General features: G+C 44.6%; 1 protein-coding gene across 8 annotated transcripts in view; it reads right to left on the bottom strand.

Moving 5' to 3' along the window:
• The window catches only part of FOXM1 (forkhead box M1), a 104,030-nt gene that overhangs the window by 38,839 nt on the left and 39,336 nt on the right, over nt 1-25,855 (bottom strand). For 4 of the 8 annotated variants that reach the window (XM_033952411.1, XM_033952410.1, XM_033952412.1 and 1 more), the window contains 5 exons: nt 22,802-22,974; nt 9,995-10,201; nt 9,087-9,215; nt 7,937-7,981; nt 7,003-7,063 (listed from right to left, as the gene is read on the bottom strand). In XM_033952411.1, coding sequence (XP_033808302.1) covers nt 7,003-7,063; nt 7,937-7,981; nt 9,087-9,215; nt 9,995-10,201; nt 22,802-22,974 — 615 coding nt within the window. The remainder of the gene's footprint in view (nt 1-7,002; nt 7,064-7,936; nt 7,982-9,086; nt 9,216-9,994; nt 10,202-22,801; nt 22,975-25,855) is intronic. The other 4 variants (XM_033952414.1, XM_033952415.1, XM_033952417.1 and 1 more) reach the window with 4 other exon arrangements.

Below are 25,855 nucleotides of genomic sequence, written 5' to 3'. Positions count from 1 at the left end.
ACCGATAGCGGGATTCCATAGCGGGATTCCATCTTGGACGGTATGGCAGGAATTGCTTATGGTGTCTCCAAATTCTGGAAGAAAGTCTGCTTTAAGACTGGATTCAAGGGGAGACGCAGGGATTCCCTTGGTGGATGAGGACGTTCCATCTTCTCCAGATACTCCCAGGTATATATGGACTCAGACTAGAGGTCCAGTTGAAGGGCCTTACCCATATCCACTACAAACCTGGTGAAGGAAGAAGTCTTGGCAGAAGAATGCCCTTCCAGAGGCGAAGAGGATCTAGACTTCGGGGCAGCAGAGAAAGAGGGAGAGGCCTCCCTCGATTACTGCGCCGGCACATCAGTGTCAACAATCATGGACACCGAGGAAGCTCTGCTAAGAGACAGGTGAGGCGCCGACGAATGCTTGTGTTTGGCCTGCCTGGAAGGCGAGGACCCCGGGGTCCGAGGAACAGAATCCCGGGGGGGGGGGGGGGGCAACCCTCGGTGAGCCCAGGGATGAAGAGACCTTTCGACGAGGCTGCGAGGAGGGGGTCCTCGACCTGCCTCGACTCGGAGACCGAGGAGGTACGGAAGACAGCCGAGATAGAGACCCAGACTCGAAAAGGGCCGAGGCCTCGATGGACCTCGAGGCCCGCGGCTCTGGAGATCTACCCCACCTAGGAGGAGAGTGTCTAGGTCATTTCGCAGACCGCCGCTTCGAAGGCGAGGCACGCTTGGAACGGTGCATCGAATGAGGTCAAGCAGTCGGAGAAGCCTGCCTCGAGAGAGGTGAAGAATCACTCGAGGAAAAATGGTGAGAGCGATGCTGCTTGTCTAGGGGCCCCTCAGTGCAGCACTAGCAAACTTTAAGATCTTCAATCAAGGTTGCTTGAAAAGCTGTCCGCGACGGGGCTCCGTGGATGACGTCACCCATGTTGAGAATATGCTGCCTGCTTGTCCTGGGATAAAGCGAATCTTCACTACTCTCCGCCAACCTCATTTGCATGAGCATTGTTTGGAGAACGACTTTTAAAAATTGCTACAATAACGGCTGCGATGAAGGCCCATTGGTTTTTAACGTGGATTTTTAAGAATCTAGCCCCGAGTCTGCAACTTCTCCCAGGCAGAATAACTGGGAACCTTCATAGCACCCAAAGCCTCTAAGAAAAACGTTGAATATAATCCAACAATAAGAAATTTAGCCAAGCAGTTGAAGACACCTTTTCAACTTGCTTTCAAAAGGAAAAACTGAGGAGAGGGGGCAGTGACTGGTGATGTAAGGAGGCAGAATTGAAAATGTAGATAGTGCCTTCTGCATACCTCACAGGTGAATTTGCAGTACCCACAAGTTCAGGATGCATGTGCTTTTTGCACTGGAATATGCAGTTAACCAGTCAACTGGACAAACAAAAATCATATGCCAAAATAATTCATTTTATACCATTTTTGGAAAGTCACTTTTAGAAAGGAGAGATACACTATGAATCATTGGGTTCATATGAATGTATTCAAGTACAGTATTGATAAGTTCTGCAACTGGGAAATCCGTATCAAGAACACGAGCCCTCTAGTAAATACACAATGTAGTAGCAACTGCAGTCTCTGATCCTCTGCTCTATTTTTGACTCAATCCATTTGTGTGGTTGTGCAGAGGACTTAAACATAAGCAAATACTAGGACACTTCTTGGATCACAAGAGGTGTTTTTTCTCAAAAGACAAATTATTAAAGTCAGAAGCAAATGTGACATGTTCATCTCACATACATTCTGTAGGAAATCAAATCCAAATTTACAAGCTTCAAAGTGCAATAATGGGAGAGTAGTTCAAGGAAACATTGAAAAATCTGGATGGAAATTCTTCTTACCTGAAGGTCCAAGCGAGGCTCCCTTATGGAAAACTGAAGTGGAAGATCAATGTTAGTAAGAAATGTTGGATAGTCAAGATGATAAAAGAAGCAGAGGAGCAGTTGCCCGAGGGGTGAAAGGACAAGCACTTGGCAAGCAAATAGCAACAAGTAGAGGAGGTGAAATGCTCATACGAGACAAGCAACAAAGGAGGAGCTTAACCGGTGGCGCCTGCACCCCAAGAAGTGTGGAGGTCTTGAAATCTGAGGCAATTAATTGAAACTTCCTAGACAGTTACAAGGACAGATTTCAAAGGAATTTGCCCAGAAACAGACTGAATGTAAGTGACGATGTGTGTGATGTACTGTCTAAAGCAGGGGTGTCCAACCTTTTGGCTTCTCAGGGCTGCATTGAACAAAAAAAGGTTTTCTGGGGCCGCACAAATACTAACACTAGCTGATGAGAAAAAAAAAAAAAAAAAAAAAAAAAAAAAAAAAGTTGCGCATGTCTCAAATTTGCAATGACTAATATAGATGTACGTATCTAATAATAAACCTTCATTAAAGGGACACTGTGGAGAGGAACCCAAAAAAAGCAGTAATACTTACACTGACTGATTGATCCTCTACGTGCACTGCTGACAGTGGAAGCAGCCACAGGCTTCTGCATCCCCACTCTGATGGTTCTCCCATTCATTTCTATTACAGCTATGGTGAGCCTCTTCAGAAGTGAGCCTCATCAGAGCGGGGATGCTGAATCAGCTGTCAGCAGCGCATGTGGAGGATCATTCAGTCAGGGTAAATATTATTGCTTTTTTGGACCTCACACTTTGAGCTTAGGCTCCCTCAAAATGAACATCTCCCCTGCTTTAGCTAGGAGGGATCCCCAAGCCTCACCAACTGACGGCCACCTTCTACCCCTCTAACGTCCCAAGTTCTGCAACTGGCAGCAATGTTGCAGAGCTGCTGCTTTCCCTCCATCCTGCCCTCCCCTTTTGGCTTTCATGCATGCATGAAAGCAGTAGCAGCTTGAGGATATTGCCATTGGCTGCAAAGCTTGGAGATTTTGGGTTGCCAGACTGAAGGAAGATGTCTTCAGTTGGCAGAGCTTGGGAATCCCCACTAGCTCAAGTATTTATAATTGCACTCAGGCGGGGAGAAACTTTGGGCTCCAGTCTAGAGAGTTGCACGGGGACAGAAATCCCACCCATCCCCGCAAAAGTCCCACCCGTCCCCGTGAGGATTCCCACCCGTCCCTATAAATTACAGAAATAGTTATTTCATTTAATTATGCTACTGAATTAAAGGCTCTGGTAGAAACCCATTTACAAATAAGCAAAAAGACTTTATTAATTTGGAAATATTAATTGGGAAGAATACATACTTTGTAAACTGGTTTCTACCAGAGCCTCTAATGTTTATAAATTTTTATCAACACAACTAATATACTACTTTATCCTAAAGCAAAAAAAAAAAAGAAATAGAATTTTTTCCCTACCTTTGTTGCCTGGTTTCTGCTTTCCTCATGTTCTCATTTAATTCCTTCCATCCACTATCTCTCTTCTCTCTGCGTCTTCCATTTGCTCTGTTACTGTGCCTCTCCCTTTCTCCCCCCTTCCAAATTGGTCTGGCACCCATCTTCTTCCCTCCGCTCCCCCCATAGTCTGGCATCTCTGTCTTCTTCCCTGCCAGCGTCTTCTCCCACTCTCTCTTCCCCATTTCCTTTCAGCGTCCTTCTCCCCCTTCTGTCTTCCCCATGTGCTTTCAATGTCCTCCCCCCTCTGTCTTCCCCATGTCCTTTCAGCATCTTTCTCCCCCCGTCTTCCCCTTGTCCTTTCAGCGTCCTTCTCCCCCTCCGTCTTCCCCATGTCCTTTCAGCGTCCTTCTCCCCTCCGTCTTCCCCATGTCCTTTCAGCGTCCTTCTCTCCCCCCGTCTTCCCCATATCCTTTCAGCGTCCTTCTCCACCCCTTTGTCTTCCCCAGTGCTTTCAGCGTCCTTCTCTCCCCCTCAGTTTTACCTTAAGCGTCTTTTCCTCTCCACTCCACCTTTCCTCCCTTTCTTCCTCCCTGCCTCTTACCTTTGTGGCGCTTCCCCGCCCGACTGACAACAGAACAGGCCCGGTCCGACAAACCTCCCTGCCCTGTAGCCGCGAATCTAAATTACCTTCTTACAGCAGCTGGAGTATTGAAGCTGCTGTAAGAAAGTAATATAGATTCGCGGCTACAGGGCAGGGAGGTTTGTCGGACCGAGCCTATTGTCGGTCAGTCAGAGGAAGTTCCACAAAGGTAAAGGGACCTGGCCGGCTGTGCACCCCCCCCTATGGCTGCACCTGGGACGGACCTCCCTCCCCGCCCCCCCCCCCCCCCCCCTTGGTACGCTACTGCCGATCGCAGCACACAGCCGATCGGAACGGAAGTTTTCCCGATGTCAGCACTGACGTCGGAGGGAGGGAGGGCTTTGCTTAAGCCCTCCCTCCGACGTCAGCGCTGACATCGTGGAAGACTTCCGTTCCGATCGGCTGTGTGCTGCGGCAGGGCAGGTAGGGAGAAGACGAGCCTTGCATCCAACCCCGCAACCCTCTGAGGCGTCCCCACGGGATCCCTGCGACCCTATTGGGCGTTGCCACGGGATCCCTGCGACCCGAAGGGGGAACCTGTGGGATCCCCGCGGGTTTCCTGTCGTCCCCGTGCAGCTCTGTACTCCAGTCCTTCCCCCAAATCAGCTGTACGCCACTGAATACAAAAATAATTGTGATGCACATATCCCAAAGCCAACATATTCCAGTTAATTCAAAATAAAACAATTTTTTCTACCTTGTCGTCTGGATATTTTGGTTTTCCATCATCTTGGACCCAGTTTCTCTTTATGCTTTTTGTCTATCTTCAACTAATTCTCTTTCCAGTATCTGCTGTCCGTTTTTTAATTTATAATTTTGGAAGTGATTTTCACACATGAATTATGCACATGAATTGCACAGAGCAATTTATAAGAAAAATATAATTTAAGTCTGATGATGAGACAAGCCAATTGAAAAAATAAGCCTAAGAATAATTTAGCTGGTGGTGGGCATGATCTGAAAACTTTAAAACAATATAAAAAGTTCACATACAAAAAAATAAAAAAAAATATTAAATGCTGGGTTTTTTGGGGTTTTGGTTTATGTGAAATATTGACAGCATTTTGAACAATACTTGGCTATATATTTACACTGTTTAGTAGTATAAATGCATGCTACTTGTTAACAGCAGATGACATATGTAGCTGTCAGTAGTCACTAATGGACATGTTTAGAAAGAGGGGTGAGGATTTCATTTATTAGTTAAAGGGGTGTGGGATTAAAAAAAAGGTTAAGAACCCCCACTGTAGGTATAAGAAGAGAATACAGCAGGTGAGCAACACAAATGCATGAAAGGAAGAATGATAGAAGCATGATAGAAGGAACATCCAGAGGATGTCAATATTATGGATACACAGGAGACCAATAAAAGTAAGGGACTACATAATTCCAAGATATTAGAAGTTGATTCCACTCTGGTTTTCTAATGCCAGTTCTAAAGCATTCTGGAGATTTAGAGTTGTTTTACCTATTCTAAAATCAATACTATAAAACCCTGAGTACTCTGGGAATTTGAAAAACAAAGTAAACTAAAAATTATTGAAATTCTGAGTTTTTCTAAATTCTTAATGGGGAAAAGCACTTCATGACCAAAATCAGCACTGGTCACTAGATAATTTACATTATCTTTCTTTTTTCCTTTACTCTGCTTTTGCTTTTTTAAAATATTGTTAACTGCTTTGCTGTGATTTATGCAAATCTGCAGTATATCAGGTTAATGTAAATAAATAATACATCTAAAGGGAAAGTAAACTAGTATCTTTCCTTTGAAAACTGCATAAGGAAAGAGTTCCTACAGAGGTTTGTTCCTTTTCTGCGATTGCTTTCGCCTTTAAAGGCAGAACTATTTGCATGGTTTCTTTCTTTGACTTAACCCTATGCTTCCCAAGGTCCTTTACAGTTAGTTCTACATACACCAATCCTTACAAATACTTCTTCCCAAGGAAAAAGAGTGGGCCATTTGCAGACAGACTATTTATCCAGGTAAATGACTTTTGAACAGCTGACTCAATTTTCAGACAGCCTAAAAGCTCATTTTAAAGAGGAAACTCCCTATGGAGCTTCCCTTTAAAAACTGGACCAGCTGCATCAATGAAATTTGCTTCTCCCCCCACAGGGTTTTCAAAACAAAATCTCTTATGTGTACTCTCACTCCTGTCCTCATTCCTCATCTTTTAGGCCACAAGTACAATTAGTAGCACTGCGGCCAATGTGTGTAGTTTTACTCACATAAAAAAATGGGGTATTTTTCTGCAGGGTTTTGAAAACTGCCCTATTTTATCATACAAGAACTGGTTTTTCATTTGCATGTTTTATAATATTTTATTATATTCCATTGAAATCTGTAAAGAGGCAGCCTAAAAGACAAATAGTCTAACAGGTATCTAATGAAGTGATCAAGAACAAAGGGAAGTTTCTTTATCACACAATGTATAGCTAATTTCTCATTGCTAGAGGTTAGTAAATATAACCAGATTCATGCTCATAAAGGACAAGCCTACAACCATCTCCCCTTCCCTAAACCATCTGCTAGAAACTGAGAGTCTGATAGTGGATGCTCAACGCTACACAGGTCCTATTTCCTATACACTTCCTTTAAGCATGTGTTTTTACCATACTTAGAAATACTGCTAGCAGGTATCTGCCCAAGGATAAACCAATACCAGGCATGAAACTCTTTGTCAATAGAGAAAACTCAGCTGGGCCAAGGCATACCAACATCCTGCCTCCTTCAAAATATTTATACTTAAGCCTTGAGCGTGTGCATGCAACCAAGACCCTGCATCAGCCCAGCTGATTCTTCTTCAGTAGACTAAGCTCAGGTACACACTGCAGCAATGGCACAGCAGCAGCAACAACAACAACAAAAAGTGGAGTAGGCCCAGCAGGAGAAAAGGAAGAGGTGATTCTGGATACCTCTTGGGGAGAGGGGAAAAGCAGAAATGTTAGACTGTTTGTGGGCTGGCCCTGGATGCTAAACTAGATGAACTTTTGGTCCGACTCATTGTGGCACTTTTGAGATTTTTATTTTGACTGAACTGCAGTGTATAAACTCACCTTTCACATAGCTACTTGCTATTGTGCCCTTCTGAAGCTCAGGGATAAATCGTTTCTGGTGCTATAATTGGAAGAGGACAAAGGAAACAAAAAGGTGTATCATTAAGTGAAGAAAGCTCTACATAGGAAGCTCTGCCTGGGAGGGATGGTAAACCTGGCTTTGTGCTTACTACTTTGGATTACTGGTTGTAGAAGGCACCATTACTCTCTCTTATTGATCTAGCATCCTCAATTTCCATCTATAATATTTACAAACCATATATTATTTATGAAGCTGTCCTGTGAGCTAAAGGTAATATGTCTTCCTTTGTGCATGTCCAAGAACCTTTCATGCAGTTGCCTTATTTTTCTCTCCACCTTAGGGCATGCTCAGCAGATTGGATTTAAAATCAGACTATACGTACATCTTTGATTACAGTGGGTCTCCTCAAATTGTTCTACAGCAAGGCTTACAAACTGTCTATCCCCTCTAGCAGAGAGAGACTGATATAGCTCAAGCAGAGGGGATGAATGGGGCATGAATTGCCTAAGTAAAAGGGGCTATGGAACTTTACCCAGGAATAGAACTGTTGTGTGTGTGGAGGGGGGGGGAGGGAGGGAGGGGTTAAACAGCTGCATTTAACTATACCTAGGAGAAAAAAGTGGTAGGAAGGAATATGGAAATGCAGGGGTGATGACCTTGAGACTAGAGAATACATCTGACTGCTAAAGAGACACATACCCTGTAGAACTTCCTGCATGAAAGCACCTTTTTTTTTTAAAAAAAAACAAAAACAAAACACCCCCAAAAAACCCAAAACCCACAAAAAAACCAAGCTCCACATTAGGGGAGAGAAAGAAATCATGTGAAAGTAGGAGGATCCCAAAGGAGACATGGAAAGGCAGAAAGAGAGTAATCCTCTCAATGTTGGCAAGGGAGAGGGCAGTCTCTTACTGGTTCACAGTGCTGAGTTGGTGTCGGAGAGCCTGGATCCAGAGGCTGGTGGCAGCATGGCATTGTAGGAAAGAAACAAAAATAAGTTACAAACCCCCCCCCCAATCAAAATCAATCTTCCAAAAATATATAACATGTTGCAATAGATCAGTGTGATGCCTCCAGGTCAGCTCTTCTAGAAAGTTTCTTATAGTATAAAATACTACCACTCTATGGTCCTTTTCTTCCCTTTTCATCTGAAATATGCTGCCAGTCTTTAGATTTGTTTTAGTAAATTTTATTCACTTGAAGAAGAGTCACCTACATTTGCAGATTTTCTAATCATATTTTATATAGTAAAATTTACTGAAAAGACTCAATACTCCCCTTTCTCCCAACACAGACATTTGGGAGTGGGGGAAGTGTTGGATTTTGCTCTAAGACAGTTACAACACATAAATTTGTAATTATTGTCAGAGTGCCTTTTAATTCAGGGTTTTCAGAAGGCCAAAGTTTGCATGCCTCAATAACACCTTGGTCAGTTGCCACCAAAAATAGCTCCTGTTAACTTTCAGATAAGAACAAGGATGCTATGGCACAGGTGATGGCAGTTAAGTACAGAAGTAGTGATCTAATCACTTCATACGAGTAGATTTCTTAAAACAATCTTGAGACATCCTTAGAAAGATACAGAATGGAGTTGGTCCATAGAGGGCTACCAAAAGGGCATAAAAATGCTGGCAACATAAACCTTGTAAAGTCAGACTTAGGAATTCAAATATTTAGTGCTCTTGTGAACAGGGAAGATAGACATTCAGGCATACCAGAAATATAATTGCACTAGAAGGCATACATGTTTCAAGCAGGAGATGGGGTAATAAAGAAAATATTTCTTCACAGAAAGGGTGGGCGACACGTGGAATGAAGGCGAAATAGTAATGGAATTCAAGAAAGTGTGGAATAACCACAGAGGATCTTAGTTACGGGCATATCTGGAATCATGAAGGATATACTGTATTATAACTGGAAAGGACAATAACTAGAGTAGGCAAGTGGCCCTGCAGCCTTGACCTTTAGTCACATTCTGTCACCTCAATCCCCAGTATAGCATCAGACAGTAAAATGAAAGCTTTGGCTGCACAAGGAAGTGTCATTACCCAGAGAGACCCACCTTAAACACTTGGTCCAGCGTCAGACAACGATTGGCATCAGGGTGAATCGTCCAGAAGGAAATTTTACCATTTGCTGCAGTCTCTCGAACAAACATGTCATGAAGGGAAAGATTGTGTCGAATAGAATTCTGCAAAGAAGCAAGTTCTTAAAACTGAGCAATAGATGTCCGGGTTTCACCATGACTATATCATAGTGTGTTCTTCCCATAGATTATCTGTTCCACTGATCCTTCATGAACTCACCTAACACCAAAAGCAGTTGTATTAGACAAGTATTCTGTGCTTAACAGGGCAATTTTTTAAAGGTTTTTCCATGCACAAACAGCTGTTTCATTTGAAGGAGAAGAGCCTTCATTGAAAGTTTATTCCACTGGGTATCTAGAAACTAAGGGTACAGCAAAAGTGGTACCCCTCCCCTTCAAAACTAAATATATTAATCCATATAGATGAGTTCCGACACAATTGTACATCTCAAATTATGTCTTTCTGCACAGGCCCATATGTTCATCTGTGCTAGTACACCCGAGTCATTTTCTCCTGAGTTTTTACCTCTCTACTGAGTGCTCTTAGACTTCAGTTACAAATACACATATGCCTTAATCCTTTGCCCATTCTCCCTCAGGACCTGCATCAGTATTGTTGCTTAACTTCTACTGTAACTCACCTTGAACAATTTGGAAAAACAGGGATAAACAAAGATTTAATTTGATCTGTTGACAGAACTCCCAGTTGCATTCTTTTGCATATATTTCTAGAGTGCCCTACTATCCTACTATCACAGAGCTGCCTTACAAGCTTTTTATACAACCCTTGAGCTCCCAGTTCTAAGAACTGTGGATATTGTACAGGCTGGTGCTATAAAACCACAGAGCTTAATACTTTTTTAAAATTATATGCACTGCATTACCTTCCACCCAGGCTTAGCTACATGTTTGAAATAGGGAAAATGATCCTCAATCCAGGTGTAAATTTCCTTCAGGGTCATCCGTTTTCCCTCTGTGCTGTTGATAGCAAACTGGATCATAGCCATGTAGGAATATGGAGGACGCTCCGAAAAGGACTCTTGCCATGAGGTGGAAGAGCTGCAAGGTGCGACACTTGCATCCTCCTCACTCTAAGTTAAAATAAAATAAAAAAAAAAGGTAAGAAACTAACAACTTCCACTGCTATTTGAGTATTTAAAAAGGTCTTGGAAATAAATATGATTCTACATCATGATATGCTATCAACTTAACACCTTTTTGCTTAAAGCTTATAATCATGTTCCAGCAGTGCCTATCTCCCCGACATCAATTCACAAGCATCACTATATCTCCCTGTTTTATTGTTATTTTCTCCTCCCGATTTGTATTTAGTTTCTTTATGAAAGGAGAATCTGGTCTAGCTTCTGTACACATTGTAATGATACATGACCACCACACAACGTTGCTAACAATTCTGGTCTTAGGATATTTTCCAAATATTAGCAGAAAATGGCAAAAATTTTCAAACTTCTCCACCTTTAAAGCCTTTCAAAAAGTTAACTATCTTCACCATCTGATGATTAGTACATAGGATATTTTAAAAGTTAACTAGTGGTTTCAATTCTGTTCTTCAAGACAAGTGACTATTTAAAGGGGAAATTAAGTTCTGACCTAATTTTCTTTCTTTTAGACTCTCCAGACTGGTACAGCTTCACTGATGGGTAATACCTCACCATGACCAGCAGGTGGCAACAGACAAAAACCTTTGGTTACAATACAAGTAGCTGTGCTTACCCCTAATCTGACAAGTCTGCCAAATAGCCAAGCAGAACTAAACATTGCAAATTATAACAGTAACAACACTCCGAGCAGGAGTAACAATCAACATAGAGCAATGCTGCTGGAAGATGCAGAGAGAAGCCCCTTCAGCAAAGGTTCCCACAGTTCACCAGCTACAACAGCTGAGCCAAAGCCGCAGTTCTTGTGATCTCCCTGGCCCAAGAAAAATAACAGAACCTGCAGAAAAATCCCACTCCACGTGAAAACAACAGACAGACAGATAGGGTGGGGTGCTGTACTGGTCTGGAGAGTCTAAAAGAAAGAAAATTAGTGGGTAAGAACCTAATTTCTCCCTCTTTAGCACCTCTCCAGACCAGTACATCTTTATTGATGGGAGGTATAAAAGCAGTACTCATCATGGGTGAGACACCCGGAGGGCTGCCACCAAACACCTCATCCCGATGCACCTGAACGTCCAAATTGGTAACGTCGTACAAAGGAATGCAGAGAAGCCCAAACCACAGCTTTACAAATTTTATACAGGAGGCACAAGCAAAGACTCAGCCCAAGAAGCTACCTGACCCCATGTGGAATGAGCCTTGAGAAATTCCGGAACAGACTTTTTCTGAAGAAGATACATGGAAGCGATAGTCTCGTTGATCCAGTGTGCAATGGTAGCCTTGGAAGCGCCATCCCCCTTATAAGGACAAAAAGATGATCCAATTTCCGGAAGTCCTGGGTCCGCTGAACATAAGAGAAAAGGACCCAACAGACGTTCAACTTGCGCAATTCCCTCTGCTACGAAGAGCACTCCCAACAACAAAAGACCAGGCGGACTGTGGACTGATGGACATGAAAAGGCAAAAACACTTTTGGCAGAAAGGAAGAACAGGCCGCAGCATATCACACTCCCTAGAAAACTCCAGGAAGGGAGGCCTACAAGAGAAAGCCTGTAGCTCAGAAACGCGTCTCGCAGAAGAAATAGCCACCAAAAGACCACTTCAAGAGTAAGATTCTTCAACAAGCAGGAACTCAGGGGCTCAAAAGGAGGGCGCACAACCATGGACAGGACCAGATTAAGATCCCAAGCAAGAACAGAAGGCTACATCGGAGGCTGAAACAATTTGGCCACCCTTAAAAAGCAAAACAGATAGAAGGAAAAATGTTAAAGCACCTACTGTACAGCAAACTGCAAAATGCAAATAAGGCCATAAGCTGAACCCAGAGAGAAGACTAGGCCAAGCCCTTGCCCAGGCCTTCTTGCAAGAACTGCAAGATGTGAGGCAAAGAGGCTTGAAAGGAAACCACTCCACACGCAGTACACTAGTCCTCAAAAATACACCAAACACACACAAAAGCTTGAGAAGTGGAAAGCCTCCAGGACCTCAGGAGAGTGGAGATCACTTTATCTGAATAACTTTTCTTACCTAGGCATGTCCGCTCAAGAACCAAGCTGTAAGACCAAAAGGATCCAGATTGAACATTGGACCCTGAATCAGGTTGGGCGAGAGAGGCCGTGAAAGAGGATCTGCCATGAGAAGATGAACCAGATCTGCGTACCATGGGTGCCTGGGCCAGTCCGGGGCCACCAAGATCACACGGCCAGGGTGCCGAGCAATTCGAAAAACTCTGCCCACTATCGACCACGGAGGAAACACATACAAGAGACCTGCCATTGGCCAAGGCTGTACCAGAGCATCAAGCCCCGCTGCCTGAAAATCCCTACGCCAACTGAACAGGGGCGCTTTGGCATTGACACTCGTGGCCATCAGGTCCATGATAGACCGACCCGAAGTCTGCACAACCAACTCAATGGCTGCGGAACTGAGATACCACTCTCCAGGATCTAGCATGTGATGACTGAGGAAGTCTGCCTGAACATTCTCTACTCCTGCTATGTGGGAAGCCGATCTGTCCGGAAGATAAGACTCTGCCTAGGCCATGAACAGAGCTGCCTCCTGTGCCACCAGACGGCTCCTGGTTCCTTATCCGAGAGAACCCAAACAGACTTGCCCGTCAATAACGTCTGGAATGCTAGCAACATCAGCTGGATGGCTCTTGTCTCCAGAACATTGATCAACCAAGATGCCTCCTCTGGAGACCAGCTTCCCTGAATGGAACAACTGAGACACAGATCCCTAGCTGAGGAGACTGGCATCCATGAGAAGCACTGTCCACTGGGGCTGATCCAAACTCACTCCCTGTACCAGATGGGAAGACTGTAGCCACCAATGGAGACTGCAACGAACTAACCCCTAAAAAGGGACGAGAGAGTCCAAAGAGATCACCTGGGGAAACCACCACCAAGCAGAGGATGCTGAAGCGGACCAATGCACAACATCCAGGGAAGTCACCATTGACCCCAAGACCTAGAGAAATCCTGCGCCCGAGGACACTGGGAAGCCTTCAGAAGGCGAATTTGCAGCTTCAACTTGTGCACTTAGGCCTATGAGAGGAAGACCTTCCACAAGGAGATAATGAAGAAAACCTCAAGGTACTCCAGGCACTGAGACGGAGCCAACTGGCTCTTGGACAGGCTGACTACCCATCCCAGCGACTGCAAGAACTCCACCACCCGAACCATAACCCAGGAACTCTACTGAAAAAGACTTTGCTAGGATCAACCAGTTGTCCAGAAAGGGGTGAACCAGAATGCCCTCCTTGCACTAGGCCGCCATCATGACCACCATAATCTTGGTGAATGTCTGCAGAGCCGTGGCAAGACCAAAAGGAGGCGCACAAAACTGATAGTGCCATCCCAGCGAAGGAACCGCTGATGGGAGGTGTGAAGCGGAACATGCAAGTAGGCCTCTGTCAGATCGAGACAGGTCAGGAATTCCCATAGTGAACTGCCAGAATGACAGATTTCAGGGTCTCCATGCGAAAGGACAGAACTTGGAGATCCATGTTGACCCCCTTCAGATCCAAGATGGGCCGAAAAGCCCTCTCTTTGTTGGGCACCACGAAATAAATGGAATACCTGCCAGTGTAACACTCCTGAGGGGGCAAATGGAACTACTACTTTGAGATGTAGCAGTCTTTGAAGCGTCTGGCAAAAAAAACACTTCTTCCATGCCGTTGACAAGGAGAAGCGAGAAAATGATCTGGCAATGAGTGGACAAGCTCCAGAACATAACCATCCCAAATCACCTCCAGGACTCACTGATCCATCGTGATCACTGCCCACATCTGGTAAAAGTCTCGCAACTAGACGCCCACCGGAACCAGGGGAGGCGCCGGCAAGGAGTTATTGGGCGGGACGAGCGGCGGGAGAACCAGTTGGGGTGGGAATCATATCACCCCTGACGGGCCCCAAGAAAGGACTGCATCTGCTGAAAGAAATGGCCCCGCAAACCAAGCCTGGAGCCACAGGGTACGATGAGCAGCCACCCCAAGGGCCAGGGACTTGGCCAACATTTGCAACGGATCAAACATGGCATCAGAGAGATAAGAAGCACCCATCTCAGTCTTGGTTAATTCCTGCTCCACCAAGGACCAGTCAAGACTCACGATCAAGGATACGCCTGAAAACAAGCCCGAATGACCAGACTGCCACACATTGCCGCTTGGACCGCAAGGGCAAGGGTATCAAAATTCTGATTAAGGAGAGACTCCAACTTACGCTCCTCAGAGTCCCTCAAAGCAGAGCTGCCCTCATCAGGCAATGTTTGCCGCTTCGTGATGGCTGAAACCACCACCGACTTCAAGGTATCCCTATCCCCCTCCGGGATGGAATACAGGCGGGCCATAGAACGCGCAAAACAAAAGGGTGCCTCAGGCACTTTCCACTGCGCAAGCACAATATCCTGATGCATAGGAAAAGAGCGGATGCTGAGCGGATCCCCCGAAGCAGGGGGTCCACCACACACGGGGGCTCCTGCTCATTTTCCTCAAAATGCAACACCAAGGAAACCTGAAGATTAAGCTCCTGGAGCTCTTCCCGCTGAAAGATGCACACCACTGACACATTGTCGCCAGCTGGCGGAACTGGAAAAAAACATCCGCCAGCAGCATCTGTCCCCCCAAAAGGATCCCAAAAGGTCCAGGTAATCAAGAGAAAACTGCTCCCCATAAAAAAAAATCATTGTCCCAAAAGAACCTTGGCCGCTTGGATTAGAGAGGAGACGGGAACAAAACTGTTGTTTGGGGGGGGGGGTGTTGACCTGGAAAGGATACGGCGGGGAACCCCCCCTGAAACCTCTGGGGTGGAAGCAGGACGCCCGGCTGCTTGAAGATAAGCCTTCCACAAGGCTAAAACAAAATCAGGGAACAATCCCTGGCGGTCCAATGGGACTCACTGCCAGAGGTCCAGAAGAAATCTTCCCCTGTTTCTCTAATACAGGGGGAGGGTCACTGAGGCTGCAGACAAAATGGAGGTGTTTCCCGCCAAAAATCGGAGCAAAGCCTGCCAAAAAAATGCTCCCGATGCCTGTAGCAGCTGACAAGCCCGAACCGCCCCAGCTGCTAAAGCAGGCAAGCCGGCAGCAGCTGATGGAAGTCCCCAGCAGCTTTGGCGGTAAGGAAAACTATTTCCCGGACAATCGGCGGGTGGGGGAATCCCTGCGTGGGCAGCAAGAGAATCCCAGGCTTCCCTTCCTTCAGCTGCCAGCGTGCGAGGCACACGAAGGGGATCCCTGGATGTCAGCACCTGAAGCCGCCGAGGACTCCCTCTCACGGTGGCCAGCACACCACAAACACTGGCCGCCCAAATCGACCTCGCATCTGGAGCACAATGAGCACTTTTTCCCTTTAAAAGTGCTTATTGCACAATATGTGACCTAGCTAAGTGAAAAAGTGCAGTTAGCAATAAAATTGCAATACAATAACACTGAAGGCTCCCTTCAGACTGGCACTGCCTCAGGATTTTTTTTTCCAGAACAGACTCTACTGGCTCTCTAAGCTATATGCTTTGCTAGTATTGGTGGCAAAGCTTACAGCTGAGGCACTTCTAGAAAAAATATGGGGAGGTAGAGGAAGGGACTCAACTTGTGACCTGTCGAGTGTGACAGCCCCCGAGGTCAGACAGACCTCCCTCCAAGCTTTGTCCGGCACCAGACAGGGACAAAAAGGCCACTATACAAATTCCAACAGGCCTACACTAACCCAGGGAAGACAGCAATATCTTACCACCTGCTGAGACTGAGAGAAGACTGGTCAGATTAGGAGGAAGCACAGCTACTTGTATTGCAACCAAAGGTTTTTGTCTCAGTCTCTACCTGCTGGTGATGGTGAGGTATTACTCATCAGTGTTTGAGCTGTACCAGACTGGAGAGGTACTAAAGAAACCACTTTTATGACTGGCACACTATATGTGTGGAATAGACTCCTGGTACAGATGGTGGAGACAAAGACTGTCTGAACAAGAGATTTTTATTTTGAACTTTCCTTTTGTGTATTATTGTAGGGACAGTTCAAAGCAAAATTAGTCACAGTGTCTACATATACTATATTTAAAGAATATTTGAAAAGGCAGCATATAAATTGGTGCATATATTAAAGCACAATTAAATTGCTCACATTCATAGGTGTTTGGGTAGAAGGAGGTTTTTTATGTCAATGAGGTATCTCTATTTACATTGCTTACCTGCATGCTGACTAGCAGCAAGCTAGAGTCTGAGGCTTTTTCCTCCTTCTTTAAACAAACCTAGCAGGTGAGCTAAATGCATTTACAGCAATCCTTTTGATAGGAAGGTTTGTTAATTCCACAGAGGCTCGTTGGAGAGTTGGCACAAGAATCACTCCCTGCCATTCTCTCCCCTGCAGTGATTGCGATGCATAAGCAGGGCAGGGATGCTAGGAAGCATGTCACAGGATGCAATTTTGGCTAAAGACACTTCTGGGTGTTAGGCACTCACCAGATTATCTGACCTTATGGAAAAAAGCCATCTACCTACAATGCTCCTGAATGTTCCTACTGTTAGATTAGAGTTACATATAAGACTAACTGCCTCAGTTCCTTTATGCAGTTCAGATTGATAGACATGACAGCTTCTGGATCTTTTTTTTTCATTCCTTTTATCAACTAGTATTAACTTATTTTGAAGTAATTAGGAATGAATCCTGCATTCATGCTGATTTCATTCACTTCATAAGAACATAAGAATAGCCTTACTGGGTCAGACCAATGGTCCATCAAGTCCAGTAGCCCGTTCGCACAGTGGCTAATCCAGGTCACTAGTACCTGGCCAAAACCCAGGGAGTAGCAATATTCCATGCTACCGATACAGGGCAAGCAGTGGCTTCCCCCATTTTTTTCTCAATAACAGACTATGGACTTTTCCTCCAGGAAACTATCCAAGCCTTTCTTAAAACCAGATACGCTTTCCGCTCTTACCACAACCACTGACAACGCATTCCAGAGCTTAACTATTCTCCAAGTGAAAAATATTGGTTTGAAAAGTATTTCCCTGTAACTTCAAAGAGTGTCCCCTAGTCTTTGTAATTTTTGACACAGTGAAAAATCGATCCACTTGTACCCGTTCTACTCCACTCAGGATTTTGTAGACTTCAATCATATCTCCACTCAGTCATCTCTTTTTCAAGCTGAAGAGCCCTAACCTTTCAGTCTTTCCTCATACGAGAGGAATTCCATCCTCTTTATCATCTTGGTCACTCTTCTTCGAACCTTTTCTAGCGCCACTATATATTTCTTGAGATAAGGAGACCAGAATTGAACACAGTACTCCAGATGAGATCACACCATGGAGCAATACAGGGGCATTATAACATTCTTAGTCTTGTTAACCATCCCATTCCTAGCATCGTTTGCTTTTTTGGCTGCCGCTGCACATTGGCCAGAAGGTTTCATCGTATTGTCTACGATGACACCCAGATCCTTTTCTTGAGCACTAACCCTAGCATCCGGTAACTTTGATTCGGGTTATTCTTCCCAATGTGTATCACTTTGCATATTAAATTTCATCTGCCACTTGGATGCCTAGTCTTCCAATTTCCTAAGGTCCACCTGCAATTTTTCACAATCCGCATGTTTTAACAACTTTGAACAGTTTAGAGTCATCTGCAAATTTAATCATCAATTTCCAGATCATTTATAAATAAGTTAAATAGCACTGGTCCCAGTACAAACCTCTGTGGCACTCCACTGTTTACTCTCCTCCATTGAGAAAAATGACTATTTAACCCTACCCTCTGTTTTCTATCTGATAACCAATTCCTAATCCACAACTGAACTTTACCACCTATCCCGTGACTTTAATTTTCTCAGGAGCCTCTCATGAGGAACTTTATCAAAAGTTTTACTCCCCCTTCTAGTCTGCTCTCTCACTTGCCAAACAAGACTACACCCATTTGACCGATTCGCACAGCTCCAAACCTTCTCACCTCTTTGCCACACTGAACTCTTTACTCAAAGTCCCCCAACTTCCAACCCCTCCATCACTTTCCCCCCAGACTAGGGCTGAGCACTTCTACAACAAGGTTCACAAAATTAACTTTGAGTTCTCAACTGAGCCACCATCTCAGCCCTTGCCGCCTTCTCTTCCTTTCCTGAAATCACTGAGAAAACATTTTCTCTCTTTCCTCTTCCAAACTCACCACATATTTCTCTGATCCCATCCCCACCCATCTACTTACCATTATCCTCTCTATCTACCATATCCTCAACCTATCACTCGCCAACGCAAATGTGCCCGACGCCTTCAAACATGCCATCATTATGCCACTCCTCAAAAAACACTCGCTGGATCCTACCTGCCCTTCCAGCTATTGTCCCATCTCCTTCCTCCCCTTCTTATCCAAACTACTTGAACATGCTGTTCACTACCATCATCTTCACTTTCTCTCATTTCGAGCTATCTTAGACACACTTCAATTGGTTTTTTGCCATCTTCATTCTACAGAAACTGCCCTTACTAAAATCTCCAATGATCTGCTCCTGGCCAAATCTAGAGGCCTCTACTCCATCCTCATCCTCCTTGACCTATCTGTGGCTTGAAATCACCACCTACTTATCGATACATTGTCCTCACTTGGGTTTCAGGGTTCTGTTATCTCATAGTTTCTTTCTATCTCTCCCATCACACCTTTAGCGTATGCACTGGTGGATTCTCCTTCACTGCCAATTCCGCTATTAGTCGTTGTACCTCTGGGACTACTTTTTTCGATTTACACTTTTTTCTTTTAATATTCTTTATTGAATTATTTCACAATACAAACTTAATCATCCAGTATACAAATCATAAATATATTGAAATCCCATATCCTAAAATAAAACCAAATCACCCGCATCTCCCTCCCAACACCCATTCATCCTTAGAGGACAGGAGGTGAAAAATCTACTTAACATTCAAACCATTCTATTCTATTTCTGAGATGATAGATTCTTCCCATAATTTGTATTTGGACCATACTTTTTGAAACATAGATAACCGATTTCTTCGTATGGCAGTTAGCAGGGATGGTCTCTTCCACATTTTGGTTTACAGTGCTGCGAATGCCTGATAGCATTACAGAAATGATAAGTTGTAGTAGTTCCAGTATGGCTTCTGTGTTTTATTCAGTGATGGCTGCTAACTCTACAGGCTTCTGTGAGGACTCAGAGCTTGCTGACTTGAAGCAATCTTCTCTCAATTTTTTTCACTCTAGATGTTCATGAAGCACATCAGCAATATTCAAATATGTATTTTATGCACATGCAGGTTGCTCTTTAAAGGCTACCACAACTGATACCAGGGTTAGGGAGGGTCATGAATGAGTAAGGATAAGGGGATTTAATATACTGCCTTTCTGTGGTACAATCTAAACAGTTTACATTTATTATATATAGGTACCTTTCTCAGTCCCTCACAATCTAAGTACCTGGCGCAATAAAAGATTTGGTTCTTACCTCTCTAATCTTCTTTCTTGTAAACCCACACTTTATTCTGGGACAAGTGGGATATGCATCTCCAGCTGCCAGACACTGTAGAAAGCTTCAAATAATTAAAGTCATAACCTCTCAAGTCTGCTAGCACATCCTGGAGAATCCAGTCTCCAAGCAGCCAGGAACAAAAGAAAGAAAGAGACAGAGAGAAACAGAGAACTCCCCGCCAAATAATTAATTCTGCTCATATAAACATATGTAAAACAGCAAACAATGAAAACTGTAAAACAGGTTATCACACATTAGAACCTGAACTACAAAACAGTACTATAGTAAGACAAAGCCTGCACTGACAGAAGCGGGTGCTAAATTAGGTGCCCCCAAATATAGTGCTATATCTAGCAGGACCAAAACATAAATCCAGCTTACCAGTATTTCCAGGCAGGTGAACACTGAATCAGGTTCCCGGAATAAAGTGTGGATTCACAAGAAAAAATTCTCTCTCTCTCTCGCTGCCCCTGTCTCTCCTTCTCTCTCTCTCTCAGCCTCTCTTTCTGGCTCTGCCTGCCTCTCTTTCTGGCTCTGCCTCTGTGTCTGTCTGTGTGTGTGTGTGTGTCTGTGTGTATCTCTGTGTCTGTCTCTGTCTGTGTGTGTCTGTGTGTCTCTGTCTGTCTGTGTTGACCCCTGCCAGGGGGGGGGGGGGACATACCGGACCGTATTCTTACCTCACCTAAAGAACTCATTTCACTGGACTTCCTCTGGCCATATGATGCATCGACATCCCATGTAACAGTGGAGAATGATTGTTTGATTTTATCCAGGAAGTTAGCTCTGTCTGACCAATCCAAAGCGGTGAATGCCATTGAATCTTCATCTTTACAAGAACAGATTTAAGACCAAGTGGAAATCTCCTCCAACCAACCTTTTTCTGAGTTTGATGCCATGGTAAAGGAACAAGTGGACCTAGCTGATGCGTGCTCTTCCAATGAAGAAAAGGCTCAGGTAGCACAGTTGTTGTACAAGTATCAAGACCTGTTTGCAGTGGATTCTTACGACACTGGCCTGACCGACCTACATGTGACCAAGATTCCTATGGATCCCCACAGTAAGCCCGTCTTCGTGCGTCAGTATAAGATTCCTTTGGCCTCGTATGAGTCCGTGCAAGAGATACTTGATACCCTGGAAACTAGGGGTATCATTAGGCCTTGTAACAGTACATACAACTCACCCTTGTGGCCAATCCTGAAGAAGAATAACAGTTGGAGAATTGCCGAGAGAGAGAGAGAGTGGGAAAGGCAGAGAGAGAGAGAGAGGCAGGGATGGAAAGGCAGAGAGAGAGAGAGAGAGAGAGAGAGAGAGAGAGAGAGAGAGAGAGGCAGGGATGGAAAGGCAGAGAGAGAGAGAGGCAGGGATGGAAAGGCAGAGAGAGAGAGAGAGAGAGAGAGAGAGAGGCAGGGATGGAAAGGCAGAGAGAGAGAGAGGCAGGGATGGAAAGGCAGAGAGAGAGAGAGAGAGAGAGAGAGAGAGGCGGGATGGAAAGGCAGAGAGAGAGAGAGAGAGAGGCGGGATGGAAAGGCAGAGAGAGAGAGAGAGAGAGAGGCAGGGATGGAAAGGCAGAGAGAGAGAGAGAGAGAGGAAGAGGGAGAGAGATATGGTAGACAGTGGGAAAGTAACAGAAGTGTTGAATATGGCAGTGGAAGCGAAGGTACAGAGGTGGTAGAAGGATGGTGAGCACGGAAAAAGAAGAAAACATCAAATTGGCAGGAGACCCTGGGGAGAGTAAACAGAAGACAAATAGAAATCAGAGCCTGGGACCAACATAATTTGAATAATAAAATGACCAGACAACCAAAGGTAGAAAATTAATTTTATTTTCTATTTTGTGATTACGATATGTCAGATTTTGCGATTACGATGTCAGATGAGCTAGGACCTAACAGAGAAAGTAAAAGTCTTCTTGTTTATACCACTTTGCCAGCATGGGGTCAGAGGGGCAAAGCAGGAATGCGGTGGGTGAAAAGGCTACAAAACAAACCTGCCAGGACATTTTTGAAAAAAAAAAAAAAAAAATGAAAGCCAGTTGGGTGGGAAATGCAAATCTAACCAAATTGAATAATTTTTACCTGAATTGGGCAGCACTAATGCAAAGCAGTAGGTGAGCAATACTAACTGGGGACGTTCCCGAGCTTCAAAAACTTGTCTGCTGATACCACAAGGGATTGGCCTGTCAGCTGCAGACCACAGTCTGCTTCTTCTCCACACAGGCAGAGCCTAACCCTGGAAATGGAAAGCTCTGAGAACTGAAACCAAAAGAAAGATGAAAAACCGACTAAAATAAAGAAGAAAAAGGCAGAGCAGAACAGAAACACTCCTTCTGGTTTGCGTGCAGAAGGGAAAAATTGTAGGTAGCTATAGAGTTATCTATGAAGTAGGAAGATTACAGAAAAAAAATCCAGAGTGGATTTCTTCTGCAAAGACTCGCGGCCATGGGGAGATTACTTGCTTTTCCGGAATGACATACCTATTGCACTGGAAAATAAGTTACTGGATAGCAGGCAAGCATTTGCTTTTCTATATAATAAAATGCAAAAGTCATATAAACTTATTAGCACAGAGGGTAACACAAGAGAGTAGACAATGAGAACAAGACTTGCTGCTTCTTAGGATGCCCTGGCATTCAGGTAAACTCTTCAATAATGACAATGTCATTAGCACTTACGTTTGTCCTCTGGAGTATGTTAATGGGAATCTCTTATGTCATTGTTTTACTTGTTCCCCTTCACAATTCTTTGTGTGAAAAATTACCAATAGAATATTAAAAGTTGAAGGCTAGTTCCATTTGAGATTAGTGTAATATTGCTCACTGCCACAGCAAACATAGTTTTACTATTATTTCATTAGTGAATGTCAGCTCACTACAGAAAATGAAATCCAGGGGAAACTAGTGAGAAATAAAACCAGAGTTCTAGAGAGAATCTGTTGACAACATAAGTTTGGTAATTGCTTTTACTTTAAAATCTTTTCAGGTGCTTAAATGTTTTATTGTCTGAGGAACTATAAATAGATTATCTTCCTAATTTCTTTATATTTTTACTTGATTTCTAAGCATTTAAACATGTTTTCCCTGTACTTGCATACACAGAACACTTACTCTGGCCCCCTCCTTCTCTGGAGATACATTTTCTTTGTCATCCAGCTCTTGCTTCATGCTGCAGGGCCCAAGTCCATCTGAACTCATTTTTCCCAGCCACTGGATGTTGGTTAAACTGTCGTCCAGTACACAATTAGATACCTCTTCGTCATCTGCATGAAAAATATCCACACCTACATCATGGAAAGATTACGTTCTTACCTTGTTAATCTTATTTCTTGTAATCCTATACTCTAGTCCTGAACAAAAGATTAGTTTCTTACCTTTGCTCTTCTTTCTTGTAAATCCACACTTTATTCCATGACCAGTGGGTTATTTCTGTCTACCCGCCAGGACTTTGTAGGAAGCCTCAAAAGTTCAGAGACTTAAACCCCTCCCCCTCATCATTGTCTCAGTGCCTCAGTTAGTCTAAAAGCAGCCAAGAACATCTGTAGAGGAAAAAAAACGGAGAGGGGAATGGGTAGAACATCCTGTAAAGTAAATCAATTCTGCTCATATCAACAAAAGCAAAACAGCAACAATGAAAAATGAGAGATCAGGTTATGAAACATTAGAAACCTGAACAACAAAACAGTGCTATAGGGGTAGACAGCTTGCATTGTCAGCCTGAAACAGGGACCCTCCCAAACTAAGTGCTAATCCCATTCTAATGGCACACTCATAAAGGCTGGTCACAAAACAGAAATCCAGCTTACCAGTACTTGTAAAGGTAGACGATCGGCGAGTCAGCAAATAGGGTGGGTTCCCGGAATAAAGTGTGGATTTACAAGAATGAAGATTAGCAAAGGGAAGAACCTAATCTTCGATTTGTGTACAATTCCACAGAGCAGTCCCAAAAATTCAGGGTGGGTCTGATGAGCCCGCTGCCAGAACAGAGGCACCAAAAGCAGCATCCCGCTTGGCTGCCACATTGATCCTATAGAACTTGGTGAATGTATGTAAGGAGGACTGGTAGCTTCCCTGCAAATCTCGTCCAGAGAAACAGCCGACAGCTCTACCCAAGAGGATGAAACACCTCTGGTGTAATGGGCAACCGGCTCAAAAGTCCCCTTAGAAGATGAATCACTAGACCACTGCTGGATCCAGAGCATTCTGTGAGCCGAAATGGAATAGGCGGCAAGCTTAGCAAAAACTTGCAAGATGTTGGTACAAGGCATCAACCACATAATCCATACCGGAGATGAGATACTCCAAGTCATGAAGCACCACAGTGCTTGGAATGGCAAGCCCAAGCCACAAAGAGGTCAACGCCGCCTTAATACCAGCAGCAGCTGAATCAAACAGACGCTTAAGGACAAAATCCACACATCTATCCTGAACATCCTTCAGGACTACACCCCTATCACTAGGGAGAGATGTGCACTTGGTGACCTGCGCCACCAAGGAATCCATCTTCGGGGAAGCAAAGTGCTTGTTAAAGGCATCTGCCATGGGATACAGCCATGCCAAAGAACAAGCACATTTCAAGGGACCCTGAGGAGTCTCCCAGATATATGCAAGAATCCATACGAGGTCAGGATGATCAGGAAAGGAGGCAGATTGTGGCCTCTGGTCACTCATGAGGGAACATTCTGCAGTGGCCAGCTGCTCAGCCTGCAGGTTAAATTCCTTAAGAGATGCCGAGATCAAATCAACAAGGTACACATGCTTGAAAAATCTGCGAACAGTGGGATTCTCCCCCAAATCTGGGGCTCCGCACTGATCCGGATCCTGGAGATCCGCCTAGTTTGCCACATTGGTGACTGCCACAATGCCTCCTGGCGAAAGCAGAGGTATGGAAAAGGTGTCCGGTGCAACCATGGGCACAGCTGACTTACCTGCTGGCACCCCCGAAGCAAGGCAAGAGAAAAGACCCTGGTCCAGAGGAGCAGGGGTCCCTGTGACCGGCATAGGATCCAGCGGAAGGGAAACAGGCAGAGACTTTTTAACTAAGTATGCATGATGAAGCATATTCACAATAAAACCCATCCTCTGTGGCAGGAGCCATAAGAACATAAGCAATGCCTCCGCTGGATCAAACCTGAGGTCCATCGTGCCCAACCGACCTCTGCACATCAGTTTTGGGCTGTTCGGAGAATTTGCGAGGTTTCTCGTCAAAGACATATTTTGCTAAAGATATATCTTTTTGCTAAAATATATCCAGCATACTCCCCAGGGTCTCTGACGCCATTTTTACAGGATGTTCGGGCAGAAGACCCTCCTTGGAAGTCAAAAGCACCGAATCCGGGCAAGATTCACACCCCTCACGAGCCACAGTGCACATGGAACACAGTTGTGCATCGGACAGCCATCCACTACAATTTAGGAATGAATCCATCCCATCCTGCCCTGGAAAGGCCATCTATGCAGTTTTCTTGTAAAAACGAAGCTTGGAAGTATAACAAATGTTTAAATTCAAAATCAGGAAAAATTCAAGATGGCCACCGCAGGTACCGATTTTGATTAAAAAAAAAAAATAGCCTGGGGGAAAATAATTTTTAAAAATAATCACAGGAAACCCCCCCAAAATGGCTATGTTGGGATTTTACAGATATGGTGAGGGGTAGGGCATGTAGGGACACCACCCCAAACCCAATTTTTAAGACCCCCTTAAAAATCGCTGATTCAGGCTGTCAAGCCTGTACTCACTGTGACATGTGCTGAAAAGGAAACACTGTAGAGCTGAAAACAGCTTACAGGGATATCCTTTGCCTCAGAGAACTGGAAATTCGGATTTTAAATCCGACTAGCCCACTGGCTTGACCACCACAGCCAGAGACCTCATTACCCTCGGACACACCATGCAGAGAAACAGTCTGGCTCCAATCCTGGGCACGCCTCCACAGAACTGATCAGACTTTGCTCTACTTTAGTGTTCTTTAACCACCAGTCCACGGACCGATGCCAGTCCACAGGTGCAGGTCCGGCGAGATCAGGGGGAGCTGATTCAGTACTTGCCTGCAGCAGCACAGTGATTCACTTCGGCAGCCCTGGGGCTTTTGCTGAGTCGTGGCCCGCCTCTGATGATGTAACTTCTTCTTTCCTCAGAGGCGGCGTGTCCCATTAAAGGACCCA

Source organism: Geotrypetes seraphini, chromosome 7 (genome assembly GCF_902459505.1).
Source record: "Geotrypetes seraphini chromosome 7, aGeoSer1.1, whole genome shotgun sequence".
Classification (NCBI taxonomy): domain Eukaryota; kingdom Metazoa; phylum Chordata; class Amphibia; order Gymnophiona; family Dermophiidae; genus Geotrypetes; species Geotrypetes seraphini.
Note: the sequence above shows the minus strand (reverse complement) of the source record. Positions and strands in the feature narration are given on the sequence as shown.